This window comes from Drosophila obscura, unplaced genomic scaffold (genome assembly GCF_018151105.1).
Source record: "Drosophila obscura isolate BZ-5 IFL unplaced genomic scaffold, ASM1815110v1 contig_186, whole genome shotgun sequence".
Classification (NCBI taxonomy): domain Eukaryota; kingdom Metazoa; phylum Arthropoda; class Insecta; order Diptera; family Drosophilidae; genus Drosophila; species Drosophila obscura.
The window spans coordinates 1,306,514-1,322,737 of NW_024542774.1; the positions used below are offsets into that span (position 1 = coordinate 1,306,514).

The window sequence follows — 16,224 nt, forward strand, 5'->3', positions numbered from 1 at the left end:
ACACTCATGTTTTATGCTTTTTAAAAGCTTATTCTATAAAAAATACAATAAAAATGAGTGCTTAAAATTAGTCAATCCTGAAGAAAATTGATTCATCTATAGGATAAAATTATGTGTTCAGTGCTGAGGGTCCTAGCCAGCTAGTTATATTAAGCCGAATATAAAAATCGAGGAATATGATTTTCGATCGAAAATAGAACGATTAACCCATTTTCGACAAGTGGGTATTCATGTATACTGCTCGAAGGTGATGAAACTTGGATAATTTAAGCGCAGTTCAGGTGAAAGACATCGTGGCAATAGTAAGTATTGATTTAAAAGAAGAATTTACAAACAGTAACGCCTTTCGTGGCAAGTTTTTACCTGTTCAAATAGAGGGGGGCTAAGTGGGCTAATGGAATAATACTTATTTTGGTATATTACAATAACGGGCTATTTTGTATTATTATGACCATCTCATATAAAGGAAAATACTGTTTTATATTATTAGAACTAAGAAAGAAATGATCTCAATTAAAATAAAAGTAGGTTACTTTTTTATTGATAAAAAGAAGTTTTTTTCTCGTCGGTATATTTTGAAACTGAGATGGTATATTTCGGTATATTCCTGAGGACCAGTCACACTGTTTGACATTTTTATCATGGCGATTTTCTTTTGACTTTGACATCCACTGGGCGCACGTGTTTTCGGGCATAGCTCTGTGTAAATTTTAGTAAAAAGCAAAGTAAATATCACAGTGAATTGGAATCAGCGTGAAAAACAGCGTAGACTAATCTATAAACATTGAACTTTTCGTGTGTGCAGATGAATCCGGAGAAGCTTAAGAAGTTGCAAGCGCAGGTGCGCATTGGTGGCAAGGGCACCCCCCGTCGCAAGAAGAAGATTGTGCACTCCACCCCCGCAACCGACGACAAGAAGTTGCAGTCGTCCCTGAAGAAGCTGTCGGTGAATACCATTCCCGGCATTGAGGAGGTGAACATCATCAAGAACGACGGCACCGTCATCCACTTCAACAACCCGAAGGCACAGGCTTCGCTGCCAACGAACACGTTCGCCATCACTGGACACGGTGAGAACAAGACGATCACCGAGATGGTCCCTGGCATCCTCACACAACTGGGACCCCAGGACATCAACCAGCTGAAGAAACTGGCCACGGAAATCGCCAACAAGAGCGCCGCCGGTGGTGCTGTCGGCGCTGCTGGAGCGGATGCCGGTGACGATGATGTGCCCGATCTGGTCGAGAACTTCGAGGAGGTGGCTATTGCCGGTGCCAAGGCTGACGAGAAGGCTGGTGAAGTGGCGGCCTCGGCCTAATAAGTCATCGAGGTTGAGGCGTAGACACACACATACACTTTAAACAAAAAACCACACACACACATACAAAACTTACGACGACAGAAGGAAAGAAGGGGCCAGTGGCTGGCATGCAGAACACACCGTCAAGCAGATCCTCTTCTCCCCTCTGGATAGGTGTGTGGGTGATGGGAGTAGTTGGACTGCTGGCATGTGGTTTGTTACTGGATGCGCCGCCCGCCCAGTTCCTTTTTCTATTTCGGGGGTCATGCTACACTAAACTAAATACAAATAAAAAGGCATCCTAGCGAGCGCTAAACACAACACGTTAAATATAATAATTATATCTAATATAATAAGGGAACTTTCAATCTTAGAACTACTCGTAGTGTAGCTGGAAACGAAATGTACAACCGTAAAATGTATTTTCCAATACGATTAAAGCACGTTTCCTTCTATACGAAAAACAAAATACACAGACACACATCCACAACGCCGCCCGTCTCGTATTGTTTCCGCCACCCACACAAAAACACATACATACATTTTCTACGGTTTTGAGGAGATATTCAATTTTAAAAAGTGATTTTAGGGGACAACACAGACACTCCAGAAGAAGTCATTGCCAGGTTGATGCGGGGGACAGAAAGTAGACGGATGAATATATACTTATTTATAGCATTAGCTCATACTTAACCTGCTTTCTTTTCGAAATCCAAATCCCAACCCCAATGATGATGTATCCCCCCGGCTTCAAAAACGCATGTAAACATGAGAGTCCCCATCAAAGCTAAAACGAACTTGAACCAAAATTGTTGTAAACATTTTTCTAATTTGTAAACGTATTTTTTAGACCATCATACATACATTAAAAGAACTGGAAAGAAAACATTTATATTTCTGGCGTTTCTTATTTTTCTTGCATAATCTGTAGTGGTGTGCGCGCCTGGCATGTGTGTGTATGCCTGGCAACGCCTTCTGTGCGAGAGGGGAGCAAAAAGCACGCGGCAGTCAAAACTTGTTGACATTGAGATTCGGGCTTTAAAGCAATCGGCAGCTGTTTGTGGGCACAATAACTGAACCTTAGCGCGTTTCATTAATTAGATAATGCCTATGCCTCGGCTAGGGTTCTCGTAATAACAAAATTATACGCCAAAATGCGAAAAAGAGCGAAAACCAAATGTTTGCCGTGTGCATCTGTTCTGTGTGTGTGTGAGGCATGCGTTTCTGGGAGTATGTGTGGGATTTGTTTTAAATTTCTGTCATGAGTCACGGCCATAACTCGAATTATAAATGGTTAAAAATGTAGCGATTCGCGGATTGCGGTGCGCTGATAGGACTATTTGCCGGGAACGTTTCTTGAACCTTCTATAACTACAAATTGCGGTTGGGTTTCTTATCAGTTTCGGCCTACTAAAACGTATGTACATATGCATGTACAGGGCAAAGGCTAATGCACATATGTGTATATAAGCATAAAGTCTGAAAATGGTACATATGTATGTAGTTTAATTGAAGAATTGATGTTAATTTGGGCTGCAATAAACAAAATCAAAAACCATCTTTCCGCGACCTGAGCTGGGCCAATATTTTTGCCATTACTGTTTATATTGGGTGTTGCCATCTGGCAAACATTTTTCCCGCAAAAACAATTTTTAAAAATATTTGTTACTGTTTAAACTAATTACAATGTTCGCATTTCCTTTTTGCATATACTGCAGACAACCTTGCAGCTGGCGGGACCAGAGCTGGGACTCTCCACTCGATGATACACTGCGGCGGCACCAACCTCGGGAATCACCCTGGGACGATTTCCGGGGCGACTCTTCTTGTTGCCGCTCTCCACGCAGCAGCAAAGTAGAATACTGAGCGGCACAGCCTCCCCCTCCTCCAGGGTCTGTGGAAGATTCCTGTTCCGCGTCTCTGGCAGCAGAAGGCTGGCAAATCCGCCAACAATGAGCAGCACTCCCATCACAATCAGCGGCAATGCCAGCATTTGCTGGCCCTGCAACGAAACAGAAGCTACGGGAAACGGGTCGGGATCTGGACAGGTTCATGGGCACTCACCATGTGATTGATAATGGGAATGACAATGGGCCCGATCATGGCTACCACAGAGCTGAAGCTCATGCCCAGGCCCCGCACCACCGTGGGATACAGCTCGGACGCCAGCAGCGGCAGCACCACAAAGGACGAGCTGATGCCCATCTTTCCGACACAGTACAGCAGCAGGGTGATTTTCGGAAAGAGGAACGTGGCGACGCAGGCCACTCCCCCCACGAGCATCGAAATGAAGAGGATCCAGCGCCGTCCGAAGTAGCTGAGTCCTGGCCAGAGAAGCAGATACGTGGGCAGCTCCACGGCCCCGGCCAAGAAGAAGTTCCATATCTCGTCGCCGCCCAAGGCAGGAGCGTAGTAGCTCAGGCCGACATAAACGCTAGTGTTGGCGAACCAGATCAGAGTGATAATCAGGGTCTTGCGGCGCATGTTGGTGCCCCGAAATAGATCCAAGATGCCATAGTGCATGGTGGCTGACGACTCCGCGGCCTGCGTTGTCACTAGGCGATGCTGCAGGCGCTCTACGAAGTCCCTGGTGATGCGTACTCCATTCACGCGTGCCATTACTTTGAGGATCTTGGTAGCCCGCTTCGTCTGCCCCACGGCCATCAGCCAGCGAGGAGACTCTGGCAGCAAAAAGAAGCAGGAGAAGAGCATCAGTAGTGGCATGGACACGGCTAGACTGAGCTCTCGCCAGTCCCGCACAATGTAGATCACGCCGGCCAGGACGACCAGTCCCAAGGAGTAGGCAATGTTTGAGACGATTGTGCAGAAGACGCGACGATCGGGACCCACTAGTTCTATGGCGAGGACGTAGGGACTCGCCAGAATTGCCGGCACTGTCAGCCCCACCACAAAGCGGAGCCCCAGCCAGACGGAGAAGTTCCACGCAAAGGCACTAGCCGCACAGGCAGCAATCTCCAGCAGCAGATAGGCGTAGAAGGAGGGTCGTCGCCCCCACATATCCACCAGATAGCCGAACACGTAGTTCCCAAGCAGTCCACCCACTCCAAAGATGACCAATGCCAATGTCACCAGGTAGCTCCTGTCGCACACCAGATTCCACTGCAAACGGATAGAGTCAGAGAGGAGTAGCAAGAGACAGAGAAAGAGATGGTTATACACACCTCTTGGACCACTGTGCTGGAGTAAATGGACTTGTCGTAGTGCCAGCCATGCTGGCAGGGCACTATCCGCGCAGACTCCGGGTGCAGACTGAGCAAATCTTCAGCCTCTTGCCTAATCAGATCAAAGGGCGGTCGGTACTCCAAATACCGGACAATGTCGCTGTAGTTGCGGGCATACATGGAGCACTCGGCGTAGGCGCCTTGAGGGTTTCGCGGGATGCTCAGATTCTTCACCAGCTGCACATAGTCTTGGGTCCATGGCTCCAGCTCTGGTACTCGACACCAGTGCTGTGGAGTGGCCGCGATGAATAGTTGACTGCAAGGATGCCAAAGGATAGGAATCACTGCACCCAAGAAATCCACGTGCTTACCTGTAGGCGTGAAAGGCACAGGGCAGGGCAGCCGGCAGCAGCACCGAGCATATAATGACCTTCTGGTAGAGACCGAAAGATCCCACCTCCTTAAGTACCTCATCGAAGTCCATGTCGTCTGCATCCGAGCCAAGCGCGCGCACAACTAACGAGCTGGTGCTGGGGACCTTGCCCACTTCCAGGCCAGGAATTGACGACGAACTGCAATCGCCACAGGGGCTGATTGAACATAATTACATTACGGCCTTTCATCTGTTTTAATTAATTGGACACCGCGGCGTGGACAAGGTTCGAGATTTGTGGACACAGTTGAGCCACCGATCCACACTGCAAAACCCAACCAAAGCGATCACTCGGACACGGTGGGCTGGCTAGTAGTCAAATTTGTATTTCTTCGTATAGGGTACATAAAATTAAATTACATATTTCTAGAACTGGAACGCGAACGGCCGCCGACATGGAGACGGACTGGTCTAGTTGCGGGCCAATCCGATGATGGTCAGTATGTACATGAAGATGTTGACGATGTCCAGGTAGAGGTTGAGGGCCGCGAAGATATACTCCTCGGGACTGATCGAATACTTGTGGTTCCCGCCCAGCATCAGCTGCGTGTCGTAAACCAGATACACGGAGAAGAGCAGGGCACCCAGCGAGGCGTACACGAGGCCGATCACCTGGCCCGGTATGAAGATGGCAATGATACCAAAGATGATGAAGACTACCAGGCAGGCGACTAGCACTCCGCCGCACATCGTAAAGTCCCACTTGGTTTGCAGTGCGAAGATGGTGAGGCCCAAGGCCACGGCTGCCGTAATTCCCACGGCCATCAGTACCTCATTGGCCTCGTACTGGCCGGCCACCATGCCCAGCAGGAAGGATTCGGCGATCGTGAACAGGAACAGGAATATAAAGTTGAGCGGCGTTTTCCGGCGAACGCTCTCGCAGCAGGCCATGCATATCATGGTCACAATGAGAACGGCCTGGAAAAAATAGAGAAGAAATGTTATATCCAAACAGGATAGCCTGTGCCTATCAAGAGGCAGCCACTCACCAGGGCGATCCAAACGAGGTATGGGTTCTTCTGTACCCATTCCTGTGTACCCTTTGAGAAGGTGAACACGCTGACAAACCCGAACGTGATCAGCAGTTGTACCTAGGAAGCAAGACAGATTACAGCTAATGAGATATACATTGATTAGCTGCTGCTGGTTCACTTACCATCAGAATGAGATACACCTTCCGTATGAAGCCCTTCCTGATGCTCTGGTCATCAAAATCGAAGGTTTTGTCGGCCTCCCCATCTGTGTAGGCGCCAGTTTCATCGCCTATGGATGGAGACAGGTTCAAAGGAATTGGGTATTAATTCAGCGATGACTAACCGTATTGAAAGTGGGTGCTCATGGCTAGATTGTTATAGATAATATACAATATATATGCTCTCTCTCTGGATGTATGCCGCCGCAGTTACGGTTCGTGCGAGTTGTTCCGCTTGCAGGTGACGATGGTCTAACCCATTTGCGCTACCAGAAGGTATCCCATATGGCCGACAGTTTGCAGATTAGTCCAAACGCTTATCAAATTGACTCTCACACACACACACACACGGGCAGCAGTGGATGCAGATAACAGATAATGTACACTCACACGCACATATGGATGTGTGTGCTGTTGAGTAACAGATATGTATGTATGTTGTGGCCCAGCAAATGTTCGATATCTCGCACCCTCAGTAGGTGAATCACGACAAATCGTGCAACACAATTATTGGTCCCAGAGGGAGAGAGCTCAGGCAATTGTCGATTATTTTATCGCCACAACTCTTCTTTTGGCTTAGCCGTCATCGGCATTACTCCCATCCTGTACTTGCCTTGCTGGTAGTGATACATTTTATTTGTATATTGCGGCTAAATCGATGACTACGACTACGACTGGTTGGAAATCACTCGAACTACTGAGCACCAGGTGTCGGTGGCGGTGACCCGGTTGCACACACAATTTAAAAGACACCAAAACTCACACGCACACAATCGTGTGGCTTTGATAAGAAAGTCAACCCAACTAACGCGACAAAAATGATAAAGCAAAGGTATTTTATTTGATAAAGTACCCCTTTTTTGGGGTAATGGTAATCCGTGCGCAAGCGACGCTGGCCGACTGCAGACTGATGATGTTGAATGCCACTGACGGTGGCAATGCCCCCAGGCTGAGCTGCGATGGGGAAGACCTACAAACGCTGCTCTCTGTGGTCAGAACAATCCAGCTTTAATAAATAGACGCTCTTTATTGTTGATTTTAAACTCAGTGTTGCTGCAGGGCTTACATCGTTCGGTATTAGATTTACAATTACAGTTCGGAACTCTAGCTTTTGTTTTTTGTTTTGTTTTTACAAAGTTAAACGTATTTAACAATTGCAAACCGTGTTGCATATATAGTATATGTATATGTAGGTATATATGTTCATATAAATATGTATGTATATACGTGACTATTTATTGTTATTATTTGAATGGCATATCATTTTGGTATTTAATAATTATCCTCGCAGCTGAATTTCGAAAATGCCCTGAATAGGGTTAAGGGGAAACATTTGAAGATTTTCAAAATTATGCCTGTCGGAAACCACCTTAAATACGAATTACATAACAAAAAGTAAATTAATATGTTAATTTTGTATTTACTTCACCTTAAAAACTACATATAAGGAAACTGGAACTGGCCACACACAACGCGAAAGATATACATAAATAGATAGTAAATATTGGAGTAATCTTTAAGTTGAAGATTGCCGCCGTTTTGTTTCGTTTCTCGATTTCAAAACAGGTTAGAGGCGAATGAGAGATTATGCGGCAACAATATCGATAAGCCGGTTAAAGCTAGACCCGGTTAAACTGTAAAGAACTGTATTTGGAAATATGCAGATTGCCTGCCCGTTGGATCCTCTTTAGTCGCGCGAGGCTCCAATTATAGTCAGAATGTACATAAAGATATTGATGATGTCCAGATAGAGATTCAGGGCCGCGAAGATATACTCCTCGGGACTGATCGAATACTTGTGATCGCCGCCCATCATCAGCTGCGTGTCGTAGATGAGGTACACGGAGAACAGAAGCGCTCCGAATGAGGCGTAGACCAGTGTGATGATTTTGCCCTTCATAAACATTGCCACAATGCCGAAGATCAGGAATACCACCATGCAGGCAATCAGAATGCCACCCATCATGGTAAAGTCGTATTTGGTTTGCAGAGCGAAGAGCGTAAGGGCTAGACAAACAGCCGCCGTTATACCCACTGCCAAGAGTACCTGAAATCAAAAGAGAATCGATCAGCAAGCTGCGAAAGCATTAACATGGAAGTACGCTTACCTCGGTGGGGGCATAGCGAGTGGCCGATACGCCCATTAAGAACGACTGAGCGATTGTAAATATTCCCAAGAAGATGAAATTTGTCGGTGTCTGCCGGCGAACGCTTTCGCAACAGGCCATACTCAGCATGGTGACCAGCATTACGCCAAGAGCCACCCAGAAGAGCCACATGTTTTTGGCGGCGAAGTTTCTAGTTCCCTGGTGAAAAACGAACAGAGCAACTGCTCCGAAAGTAACCAACAGTTGACCCTAAATGAAGAACAAATTGAGAATTTAACTGAAGTTGCATAATATCGTGATTGCACTTACCATTAGAATCAAATACACTTTGCGTATGAAACCGCGACGGATGCTCTGGTCGTCGAAGGAAAAGTTCTTGGGCTGACTCTCTGGATCGTCGTAGGCGCCATAGCCCCCCGCCGAAGGTGGTGGCTGAATGAAGCCCGGCTGCGGTGCATAGCCACCTGGTGGTGGTCCCTGACCATAGGGTTGGCCATACGGTCCCTGTGGATAGGGTTGAGCTCCACCCTGGGCATAGGGCGGATAACCGCCTTGAGGAGGTCCTTGCGGAGGATAGCCGCCGCCGTAGCCTCCTTGCGGTGGATAGCCACCGTAATTGTATTGCTGATTTGGATCTGTTGAAGACATTTGAACTTAGCTTTTGCTCTGGTGCTTAATATGTAGTTTTTCTTCTAGAGCATTCCACAAGGCCCAAAAGATGAATATTCTATGGAGAAAAGAATGCGCATTCGCTACCCAGAACTGTGAAATCGGAATGATTCGCTTTGGATGGCTGCGCAAAGTCTTTACCGAAAAAAATGAGAGAGTAACGATAACAAGCATCCAACAATTCTCTAGAGTAAACACATTCAACCATGATAAGGAAGTACAGATACAAGTTCTTAATGGAAAGAGTACGATATTACAATGATTCAACTTTTTATGTGGAGTTTCGCAGCTCTGCGAAAACCGCACCAGCGCAGCAGGTTACGATTGATGCAATCCTCCAAAGAGAGGCAAGGAGACGGGTTACAAAAACAGAAGCATGCGAGAACCCAAAAAGCAATTAATTTAGATAAATAAATTTGCAATAAAATTAGACCTTGGTACTGGGGATACTGGGGGACACTTTGCCACGACATTGCAACAGTGGGTACTGTCCTCGGCCTTTCTCTCTTTCTCTTTCTCTAAAGATCTCTAACAGATGCTGCTGTGAAGTAGACCCAAGAAACTTTCGGTTAGTCAAGCTTTGGCCCTTTGCACTCACCTTGCATTGTTGAGGTCGCTGAGTAGCACTAAGTTAGATGAGAATTTACCTACAAACAGAGATGGAAGGAAAAGTGATAACATAAAATAAGTGCTGATACATCACCGACACTGCTCGGCTAATTAAATTAGCAGCGCAGAAATGTGGTTCATTAATTGGAAAAAGTTTCGTTTTTGTTTGAAACGCGAATCTTGTGGCATGCAACTTCAATTATCAATTAATTCGGGCTCTTCCTGGTAGCTTTATGGATTTGTTGTGGCATAAATGACGTGGGTTCTCGCCAAACTGTATGCGTGCGCGTGGGAGTGCTGTGCTCTTGAAGGGGAATGCTGTTTATTAATTTAACTACCCTACATACACACACAGCTCAACACGTTCGTTTTGAACTAGTCGTTGCTATTAAATTGGCGCAGCTGGAGTCTACACACATCAATAATACATACTCGAGCGGTTTGTTTGTATACGCCAGAAAAACGGTGACTCACTTATCTCATCCCACCATAACCACCACAAATATACCGGGGAAGAACATCAATTTGAGAATCAGTTGAAGTTGCTTAATGCCATGGCGTAAGACCGAATCTTTAAACTTTAAGATAACTATTTACCTCTGGATTGGATTGTTTACAAAACTGCTCACACAAACCTCCTTTTGTTTTTCTGGATTATTCACGAAATTGTTCTAGAGATGTGCTAGTCGAGCTATTGAATAAATACCTATCGACAGGCAGGGAGGATTAGTATAGTAAAGGTGGCGCAAGTGGCATCACAGTTGTTTCACTACACTTCTTTTTAAAGACCAGTATTAAGATCAGCATTTTTATCGTACTTTGTCGATAGTGTGACCAAAGTGGGCAAAGTACATGCTTTACGGGTTCAGACAGCTGTGTTGTTTTGTTTACTTTTTGAAAACTAAGAGAAAAGTTAATAATAATGGACGCAAGGAGGAAATTATTAATTGTGGGATTGGCGGCTCTTGTTGTAGCAGAGGAGGAGGACAATGAACGAAGAAAGCGGCGACGACATTGGGTAAATCCATACCTGCAGGATAGAAACGAGAAGGTTCGATTTTGTACATATATTCAAATGGCGCTAACAATATCTTTTGTAAATCTCGTAGTATGAAAATATATATCGGAGGCCATCAGTATTCTTTGAAAATTTTCATATGACTGAAAAGGACTTCTGTGGTCTTTTCGGATTGGTGGAGCCGTACTTGGTCCCGAACCGGAATACTCGCCCAGAAGCGATCCCGCCTAAAGCCAAGTTGGCCATTGTTTTAGAGTGAATATTTTATATGTCCGTGCATTTATACATAGTATATAATTTGTTTTTTAGGTTTCTTGCTTCCGGTGACTTGCAGCGCCACGTTTGTTCCACTTATCGTATAAGTAAACAACACTTCGAAGTAATTATAGGGCAAGTGTGCGAGGCCATATGCATTTCCCTGTCGAAAGAATTCCCCAAATGGCACAAGGACAGCATGTTACAGTGGGCTAAGGACTTTGAAGAGGAATGGAACTTTCCGAACTGCATTGGAGCCGTAGGCGGAAAGCATGTGGCGATAAAGGCACCACCTAATAGCGGGAGCAGGTTTTGTAATTACAAAGTATGTCGCTTATTCAATTTGAGTAACATTTAATATTAATGCCTCCCTTCATGTTCAGGGCTTTCACTCGATTGTGCTAATGGCCATTTGCGACGCCCATTATAGGTTCACCTATATAGACGTTGGCGCCTGTGGAAGTGAGGGAGATATGAATGCTTTCTCACAGTGTGAGTTTGGAAAAGCATTGTTGTCGGAAACACTGAATTTTCCTGACGACAACGCTCTAAATGGAGAGCGAACTCCATATTTTATTGTTGGAGATGATGCGTTCCCTCTGCATAAGCGTATTATGAAGCCATTTGGCTCCCGGAACCTGGCAGTGGACGAGCGTGTATTTAATTATAGACTGAGCCGAGCTCGACGTTGCATTGAGACAGCTTTTGGAATTCTTTGCGCTAGATGGATGGCTGTGCAACGTACTCTGCTGAGCGGACCGGAAAAGTCACAAAATATTGTAGCCGCATGTTGTTCGCTGCACAATTTCCTCTTGCGCACAAGCCCCAGTACGTATGCCATAAATGAAGACTCACTAATTAAAGCGGACACCGTATTCACCGATCTCCGGCCCTGTTGCCGCGGTCGCCCTCATGACTTTTGCAAGTCCATTAGAGTCAACTTAAAAAATTTTGTGAACAGCCCAGCCGGGTCTGTCGCATGGCAAAATGAAGCTGCTGGCGTCCAAAATAATTAAAATATTAAAAAATAATTATACGTAAAGAACTTATAACTAGTCCATTCGTTCTCCAGCTTTTTTCAACTCCCTTTTCCTTGCAATGATCAACTGCGTTACATCGTCCTCTACTTCTGCCCTATCCTCCAGGGGCAACGAGCTCAGCATGTAGTCCCAGTATGCCGAAACTGGATTCATGACAACTGCTTGAGCCTCTTGCTGATTGACCAGTTTTTCCAGGATTTCACACACCTGAGAGGCAGATGTTTCATTTTTAGGCACAGATCGCTTCTTTGCTTTGCTTTCCTGTAGAAAAGAGTTAAGTAATTAGAAATTTATAACTGAGTTGGTCAGGTATCCTACTTACATAAGAATACGTAGAGCTACTGAAATCGTCCAGCTCCTGCTTTATATTCAACTCGCTCTCGGACCAATTGGTCTCCAAAACCGCAGTATCATCCAGCCCGACTGGGCTGGACTCTGTATCCTCCTCGGGAAAGAATATAGAGGTAAACGTCCTGTGGGAAAACATTAAATGCAACATGCTCTCAAAGAAATGTATGTATGTTTAAAACCTACCGCCTCTGAGTGAAAAGGTCGGGCAAGAATGCCATGTGTGGGGCAAACACCCACTCCACACTTTCATTTGCCACTGGGTTCTCCATTTGGACCCCTCCTGCACTTCCATTCTTCAACTGCTTCTTGGTTGCTGACTTGATGTGGTATCGGTAGCTGTCTTTCAGCGATTTCCAAGCTATTTTACAACTATTCGCTGAAAAACATTTGTTCCATTTAAATTTTCTAATTAATTTAAGTTTTACTTACCATCCTTCTTTATTTCAGCGGCAACAGATTCCCATGCACTCTTTGATGCAATCGTGTCAAAATGTTTGCGATCTTTAAGGTTCCAAATTACTGGCCTTTTCTCCACTGCCTTTATTAGATCCAGCTTGGAATCCCTATCGAACTCCGCCACCCGGCTGGTCTTGCTTCGCTTGATTTCCATTTTCAAATGTGAATGTGTGTGTGTTTTTGTCAACAAAAGATAGAATAATTTTATGTTTTGCTCGAGATGGGAAAATACTATCGGTTGTTTTTCTAGTATCTATCTGGCTAAAAAACAGAAAAATTTCAGAATAGATTTGATTTGAAGTGTAGTGTAATACGAACTCACTGTGACGTCAGTACAAATAAAATGGTTTTGCGACACCTTGCAAGTGCATAGCGACTATCGATAAGCTGCAACTCGCATGCTGCAATCGTCCACAACATTCGTGTAATCTTTCGTTTCTGTATTAAAAAAGGCGAGAATTTGCTGGTAAGTTGGGTGCAATTGCTTGAACAATGTAAATAGTCAATAAGTGACGGTGAATCATACCGAGTGCGGCCATTGTCTCAGCGAACACAAGCGTTTAAGTTTAGGTTATGTGTGCGTGCCGTGCCGCTTGTGACAAAGGGCTTCCACTCGCGACATATGGAAAACGAAGGTGGGGGTTGCTGACCTGCATTGCGAAAGAGCCGGAAGCCTCTGTCATTTAATTCGCAAATGGGACATCTCATCCGCTAGTTTCTATTTATAAAGATAGTGACGCAACGCCTCTCGTCCCCCTCTGCCTACCATTCCATTCCACTAGTCGCCTGTTGCTTATCAGAATCTATGCGGTTTACGAGTTTGTTTTGTGGTACTATATTGAACGATAAAATTGTATTTTACAGCCGTTTGTGTGCATTCCAACATGGTCGAGGACAAGGAAAACGTGGCAGATGGGGAGCAGGTCTCCAAGAAGGGAGCCAAGAAGCTTGCCAAGGCAGCCAAGGTAATTTTGTGATTCTGCGGACGTGGCGTGAGTGTTTTGGTGGCGATAACAGCTCTAATACGTTTACCATTATCTCCACAGAAAGCCGAGCTGAAGGCGGAGACGGCGACTGCTATTGCTGCTAACAATGCAGCTGGTGACAGCGCAGAGGACAGCGCTGCAGGCCGCTATGGCCTCTCCGAGATGATTCAATCGAAGGACAAGCGCAGCGAGCGCAATTTCGTGGCCGTGCACGAGCTGAGCAGCCACGTGGAAAAGGGATTGCTCTGGGTGCGAGGACGCGTCCACACTTCGCGGTCCAAGGGCAAACAGTGTTTCCTTATCCTGCGCCAGCAGAGCAGCACAGTGCAGTGCATCCTGGCTGTGGGCGACATCATTTCCAAGCAGATGGTGAAGTTCGCGGGAAAGTATGTCCTTTACAATACACCAAGCATGATCATTCAATTCTAATCCCAATCATCTTTTTGCAGTATTCCCAAGGAGAGTATCATCGATATCCAGGCCAAGCCAGTCTCAGTGCCCAACAAGATTGAATCTTGCACGGAGCAAACACTGGAGCTGTGTGTTGAACAAATATTTGTAATTTCCCAGGCCAAGGCTCAGTTGCCATTGCAAATTGAGGATGCCTCGCGTCCAGAGAACGCCGATGATGAGGGGCTCAACATTCGCGTCAATCAGGACACCAGACTGGATAATCGTGTCCTAGATCTGAGAACACCGGCCAATCAGGCCATATTCCGCCTGGAGGCTGGTGTCTGCCGCTTGTTCCGTGATATTCTCACCGAGCAGGGCTTCACCGAGATCCACACCCCGAAAATCATTTCGGCAGCCAGTGAAGGAGGAGCCAATGTGTTCACCGTCAGCTATTTCAAGGATTCTGCCTATTTGGCCCAGTCGCCACAGCTGTACAAGCAAATGGCCATTGCCGCCGATTTTGACAAGGTGTACACCGTGGGTGCCGTGTTCCGTGCAGAGGACTCGAACACCCACAGGCATCTGACGGAGTTTGTGGGCCTCGACTTGGAGATGGCCTTCAAGTACCACTACCACGAGGTGCTCCATACAATTGGCAACACGTTCACAGCTATTTTCAAGGGATTGCGCGACAAGTACAGCCGTGAGATCGAGTCCGTGGGCCAGCAGTATAAGGTGGACGCCTTTAAGTTCTTGGAGCCACCACTGATACTGCAGTTCTCGGAGGGCGTGGCTATGTTGCGCGAGGCAGGCGTGGAGACGGGCGATGAGGAGGATTTGTCGACGCCAAATGAGAAGCTGCTGGGTCGTCTGGTCAAGGCCAAATACGACACTGACTTCTACATCCTGGACAAGTTCCCACTGGCGATACGCCCCTTCTACACGATGCCCGATCCCAGCAACTCCACTTACTCCAACTCCTACGACATGTTCATGCGTGGCGAGGAGATCCTGTCAGGGGCACAACGTATACACGATCCCGAGTACTTAATCGAGCGTGCCAAGCACCATGGTATCGGTTAGTATCTCTGAATGAAGCTCTTCCCCAACTGCTCCTCTTAAATCCAAATTCATCATCTATCTTGTTCCAGATACCACCAAAATTGCGGCATACATCGAGTCCTTCCGCTATGGCTGCCCACCGCACGCTGGCGGTGGCATTGGCATGGAGCGAGTGGTCATGTTGTATTTGGGCTTGGATAACATTCGCAAGACCTCCATGTTCCCACGCGATCCCAAGCGGCTAACGCCTTAAACACATCACCACACACCCCCCTGATACTCTATCGATTTGAATTAAATTCGAAAACTCTATTGTTTTAATATCCCTGTGACCTTCCAATCCTTTTCCACTTATTTTTATTTAAATGCTGATCCCATATTCCCGCCTACGTATGTGGCCGGCCCTCCTTCAACGTCAAGACTAGCATGCTGCAGAGTTGTTTAACAACACGAACACTGCAAGACAAGACTGCCAAGAGTCAGGTTTAATAGAATGATGTGTGAGAAAATAAATCTGTACGCGTGTCTTTGTACTTTATTCATCAAAAGTTAATTGCTTTTGGGTATTTTGAACAGACTTTCAATATGGAAAATTGTCAATTGTTCAACCGAAAAACCGATTCTACGTGGGGTTTATTTTGATCGATGGGTTATAATGGCATATGAGCAGTTGTGGGGCATTTCTGCCCTACATCCAAGATTATGAATTCTGTATCATACACAGGAAAGACTAAACTTGCCATAGCAGACAGATCTTAAGCTGTGCAAAGATATTAAACACTGCAATGATACACTTCCTCTGCTGATGGAACCCTATAATGTTTTTTTTCCAGCAAACTATAGAAGCTGAAGTCGGGTGCCAATTTTCCCTGTAAAGTCTTGAGAAATTCACGCAGCATGTTTTCCCATAGTCGTAAAGCCAAAGCCAATAATTTAACGTACATAGATAATTCCAAGAAGAGGACGAGAAGCATTAAAGCAAGATTTCAAGTAAAATTGAATACTAGAACACCAATTAAAGAGTAACCGACCAACTCAAGGCTCCGCCGTGTCTGCACCTTGTCAGCCACAAACCATCACCACAATAAATTGTATTCATTTGGAATCAGATTATTATCAATAGGTGCACGTCACGCTGCGAGCTGTGGGGCATGGGGCAGATGGGAGCAC

General features: G+C 45.9%; 5 protein-coding genes and 1 long non-coding RNA gene across 11 annotated transcripts; 4 read left to right on the forward strand and 2 right to left on the reverse strand.

The window, feature by feature from the left end:
- The first annotated feature begins 616 nt into the window (after positions 1–616).
- Positions 617–2,192, forward strand: LOC111072655 (transcription factor BTF3 homolog 4). Its single transcript, XM_022364652.2, has 2 exons — positions 617–725; positions 806–2,192. Exon 2 carries the CDS (start codon positions 806–808, stop codon positions 1,316–1,318), a length of 513 nt encoding a protein of 170 aa, XP_022220344.1. The 5' UTR covers positions 617–725; the 3' UTR covers positions 1,319–2,192.
- A 556-nt stretch (positions 2,193–2,748) lies between these two features.
- Positions 2,749–7,287, forward strand: LOC121404124. The gene is made up of 2 exons (XR_005967722.1): positions 2,749–2,788; positions 3,019–7,287. It is a non-coding gene; the product is annotated as an uncharacterized LOC121404124 (long non-coding RNA).
- LOC111072652 (protein lifeguard 1) lies at positions 7,115–10,183 on the reverse strand. 3 transcript variants are annotated; one of them, XM_022364644.2, is made up of 5 exons: positions 10,091–10,183; positions 9,318–9,425; positions 8,525–8,850; positions 8,216–8,464; positions 7,115–8,154 (listed from the first exon to the last, which is right to left on the reverse strand). In XM_022364644.2, the coding sequence occupies exons 2-5, from the start codon at positions 9,355–9,357 to the stop codon at positions 7,795–7,797; spliced, it is 975 nt and encodes a 324-aa protein (XP_022220336.1). In that variant the 5' UTR covers positions 9,358–9,425; positions 10,091–10,183; the 3' UTR covers positions 7,115–7,794. The 3 variants fall into 3 exon arrangements, with proteins under 3 accessions (XP_022220336.1, XP_022220337.1, XP_022220339.1); XM_022364645.2 differs by having other exon boundaries at positions 9,318–9,422; positions 10,091–10,167; XM_022364647.2 differs by lacking the exon at positions 9,318–9,425 and adding an exon at positions 9,483–9,531 and having other exon boundaries at positions 10,091–10,155.
- A 141-nt stretch (positions 10,184–10,324) lies between these two features.
- Positions 10,325–11,812, forward strand: LOC121404122 (putative nuclease HARBI1). Of its 3 annotated transcripts, none has more exons than XM_041592986.1 (4): positions 10,325–10,511; positions 10,603–10,766; positions 10,821–11,091; positions 11,150–11,812. In XM_041592986.1, exons 1-4 carry the CDS (start codon positions 10,416–10,418, stop codon positions 11,780–11,782), a joined length of 1,164 nt encoding a protein of 387 aa, XP_041448920.1. In that variant the 5' UTR covers positions 10,325–10,415; the 3' UTR covers positions 11,783–11,812. The 3 variants fall into 3 exon arrangements, with proteins under 3 accessions (XP_041448920.1, XP_041448919.1, XP_041448921.1); XM_041592985.1 differs by having other exon boundaries at positions 10,326–10,544; positions 11,150–11,811; XM_041592987.1 differs by lacking the exon at positions 10,603–10,766 and having other exon boundaries at positions 10,328–10,544; positions 11,150–11,811.
- LOC111072653 lies at positions 11,785–12,845 on the reverse strand. The gene is made up of 4 exons (XM_022364648.2): positions 12,587–12,845; positions 12,341–12,533; positions 12,129–12,279; positions 11,785–12,067 (listed from the first exon to the last, which is right to left on the reverse strand). Exons 1-4 carry the CDS (start codon positions 12,765–12,767, stop codon positions 11,819–11,821), a joined length of 774 nt encoding a protein of 257 aa, XP_022220340.2. The 5' UTR covers positions 12,768–12,845; the 3' UTR covers positions 11,785–11,818.
- Positions 12,846–12,971: 126 nt separating this feature from the next.
- On the forward strand, positions 12,972–15,592 carry LOC111072651 (aspartate--tRNA ligase, cytoplasmic). 2 transcript variants are annotated; one of them, XM_022364643.2, is made up of 5 exons: positions 12,972–13,079; positions 13,478–13,578; positions 13,660–13,985; positions 14,049–15,070; positions 15,144–15,592. In XM_022364643.2, the coding sequence occupies exons 2-5, from the start codon at positions 13,498–13,500 to the stop codon at positions 15,305–15,307; spliced, it is 1,593 nt and encodes a 530-aa protein (XP_022220335.2). In that variant the 5' UTR covers positions 12,972–13,079; positions 13,478–13,497; the 3' UTR covers positions 15,308–15,592. The 2 variants fall into 2 exon arrangements, with proteins under 2 accessions (XP_022220335.2, XP_022220334.2); XM_022364642.2 differs by lacking the exon at positions 12,972–13,079 and adding an exon at positions 13,134–13,248.
- The last annotated feature ends 632 nt before the right edge of the window (positions 15,593–16,224 follow it).

Bases quoted from the DNA above. Each gene is read 5' to 3' on its own strand.
- LOC111072655 (XM_022364652.2), top strand. From the start codon at position 806: ATGAATCCGGAGAAGCTTAAGAAGTTGCAAGCGCAGGTGCGCATTGGT.
- LOC111072652 (XM_022364644.2), bottom strand. From the start codon at position 9,357: ATGTCGTGGCAAAGTGTCCCCCAGTATCCCCAGTACCAAG. The intron at 8,851-9,317 runs GTCTAATTTTAT...TGTCTTCAACAG, and splicing joins CCAGTATCCCCAGTACCAAG to ATCCAAATCAGCAATACAAT. The intron at 8,155-8,215 runs GTAAGCGTACTT...TTTTGATTTCAG, and splicing joins CTCGCTATGCCCCCACCGAG to GTACTCTTGGCAGTGGGTAT.
- LOC121404122 (XM_041592985.1), top strand. From the start codon at position 10,416: ATGGACGCAAGGAGGAAATTATTAATTGTGGGATTGGCGGCTCTTGTT. The intron at 10,767-10,820 runs GTGAATATTTTA...TTTGTTTTTTAG, and splicing joins AAGTTGGCCATTGTTTTAGA to GTTTCTTGCTTCCGGTGACT. The intron at 11,092-11,149 runs GTATGTCGCTTA...CTTCATGTTCAG, and splicing joins GCAGGTTTTGTAATTACAAA to GGCTTTCACTCGATTGTGCT.
- LOC111072653 (XM_022364648.2), bottom strand. From the start codon at position 12,767: ATGGAAATCAAGCGAAGCAAGACCAGCCGGGTGGCGGAGTTCGATAGG. The intron at 12,534-12,586 runs GTAAGTAAAACT...AATGTTTTTCAG, and splicing joins CGCTGAAATAAAGAAGGATG to CGAATAGTTGTAAAATAGCT. The intron at 12,068-12,128 runs GTAAGTAGGATA...TCTTTTCTACAG, and splicing joins GTAGCTCTACGTATTCTTAT to GAAAGCAAAGCAAAGAAGCG.
- LOC111072651 (XM_022364642.2), top strand. The intron at 13,986-14,048 runs GTATGTCCTTTA...ATCTTTTTGCAG, and splicing joins ATGGTGAAGTTCGCGGGAAA to TATTCCCAAGGAGAGTATCA. The intron at 15,071-15,143 runs GTTAGTATCTCT...ATCTTGTTCCAG, and splicing joins TGCCAAGCACCATGGTATCG to ATACCACCAAAATTGCGGCA.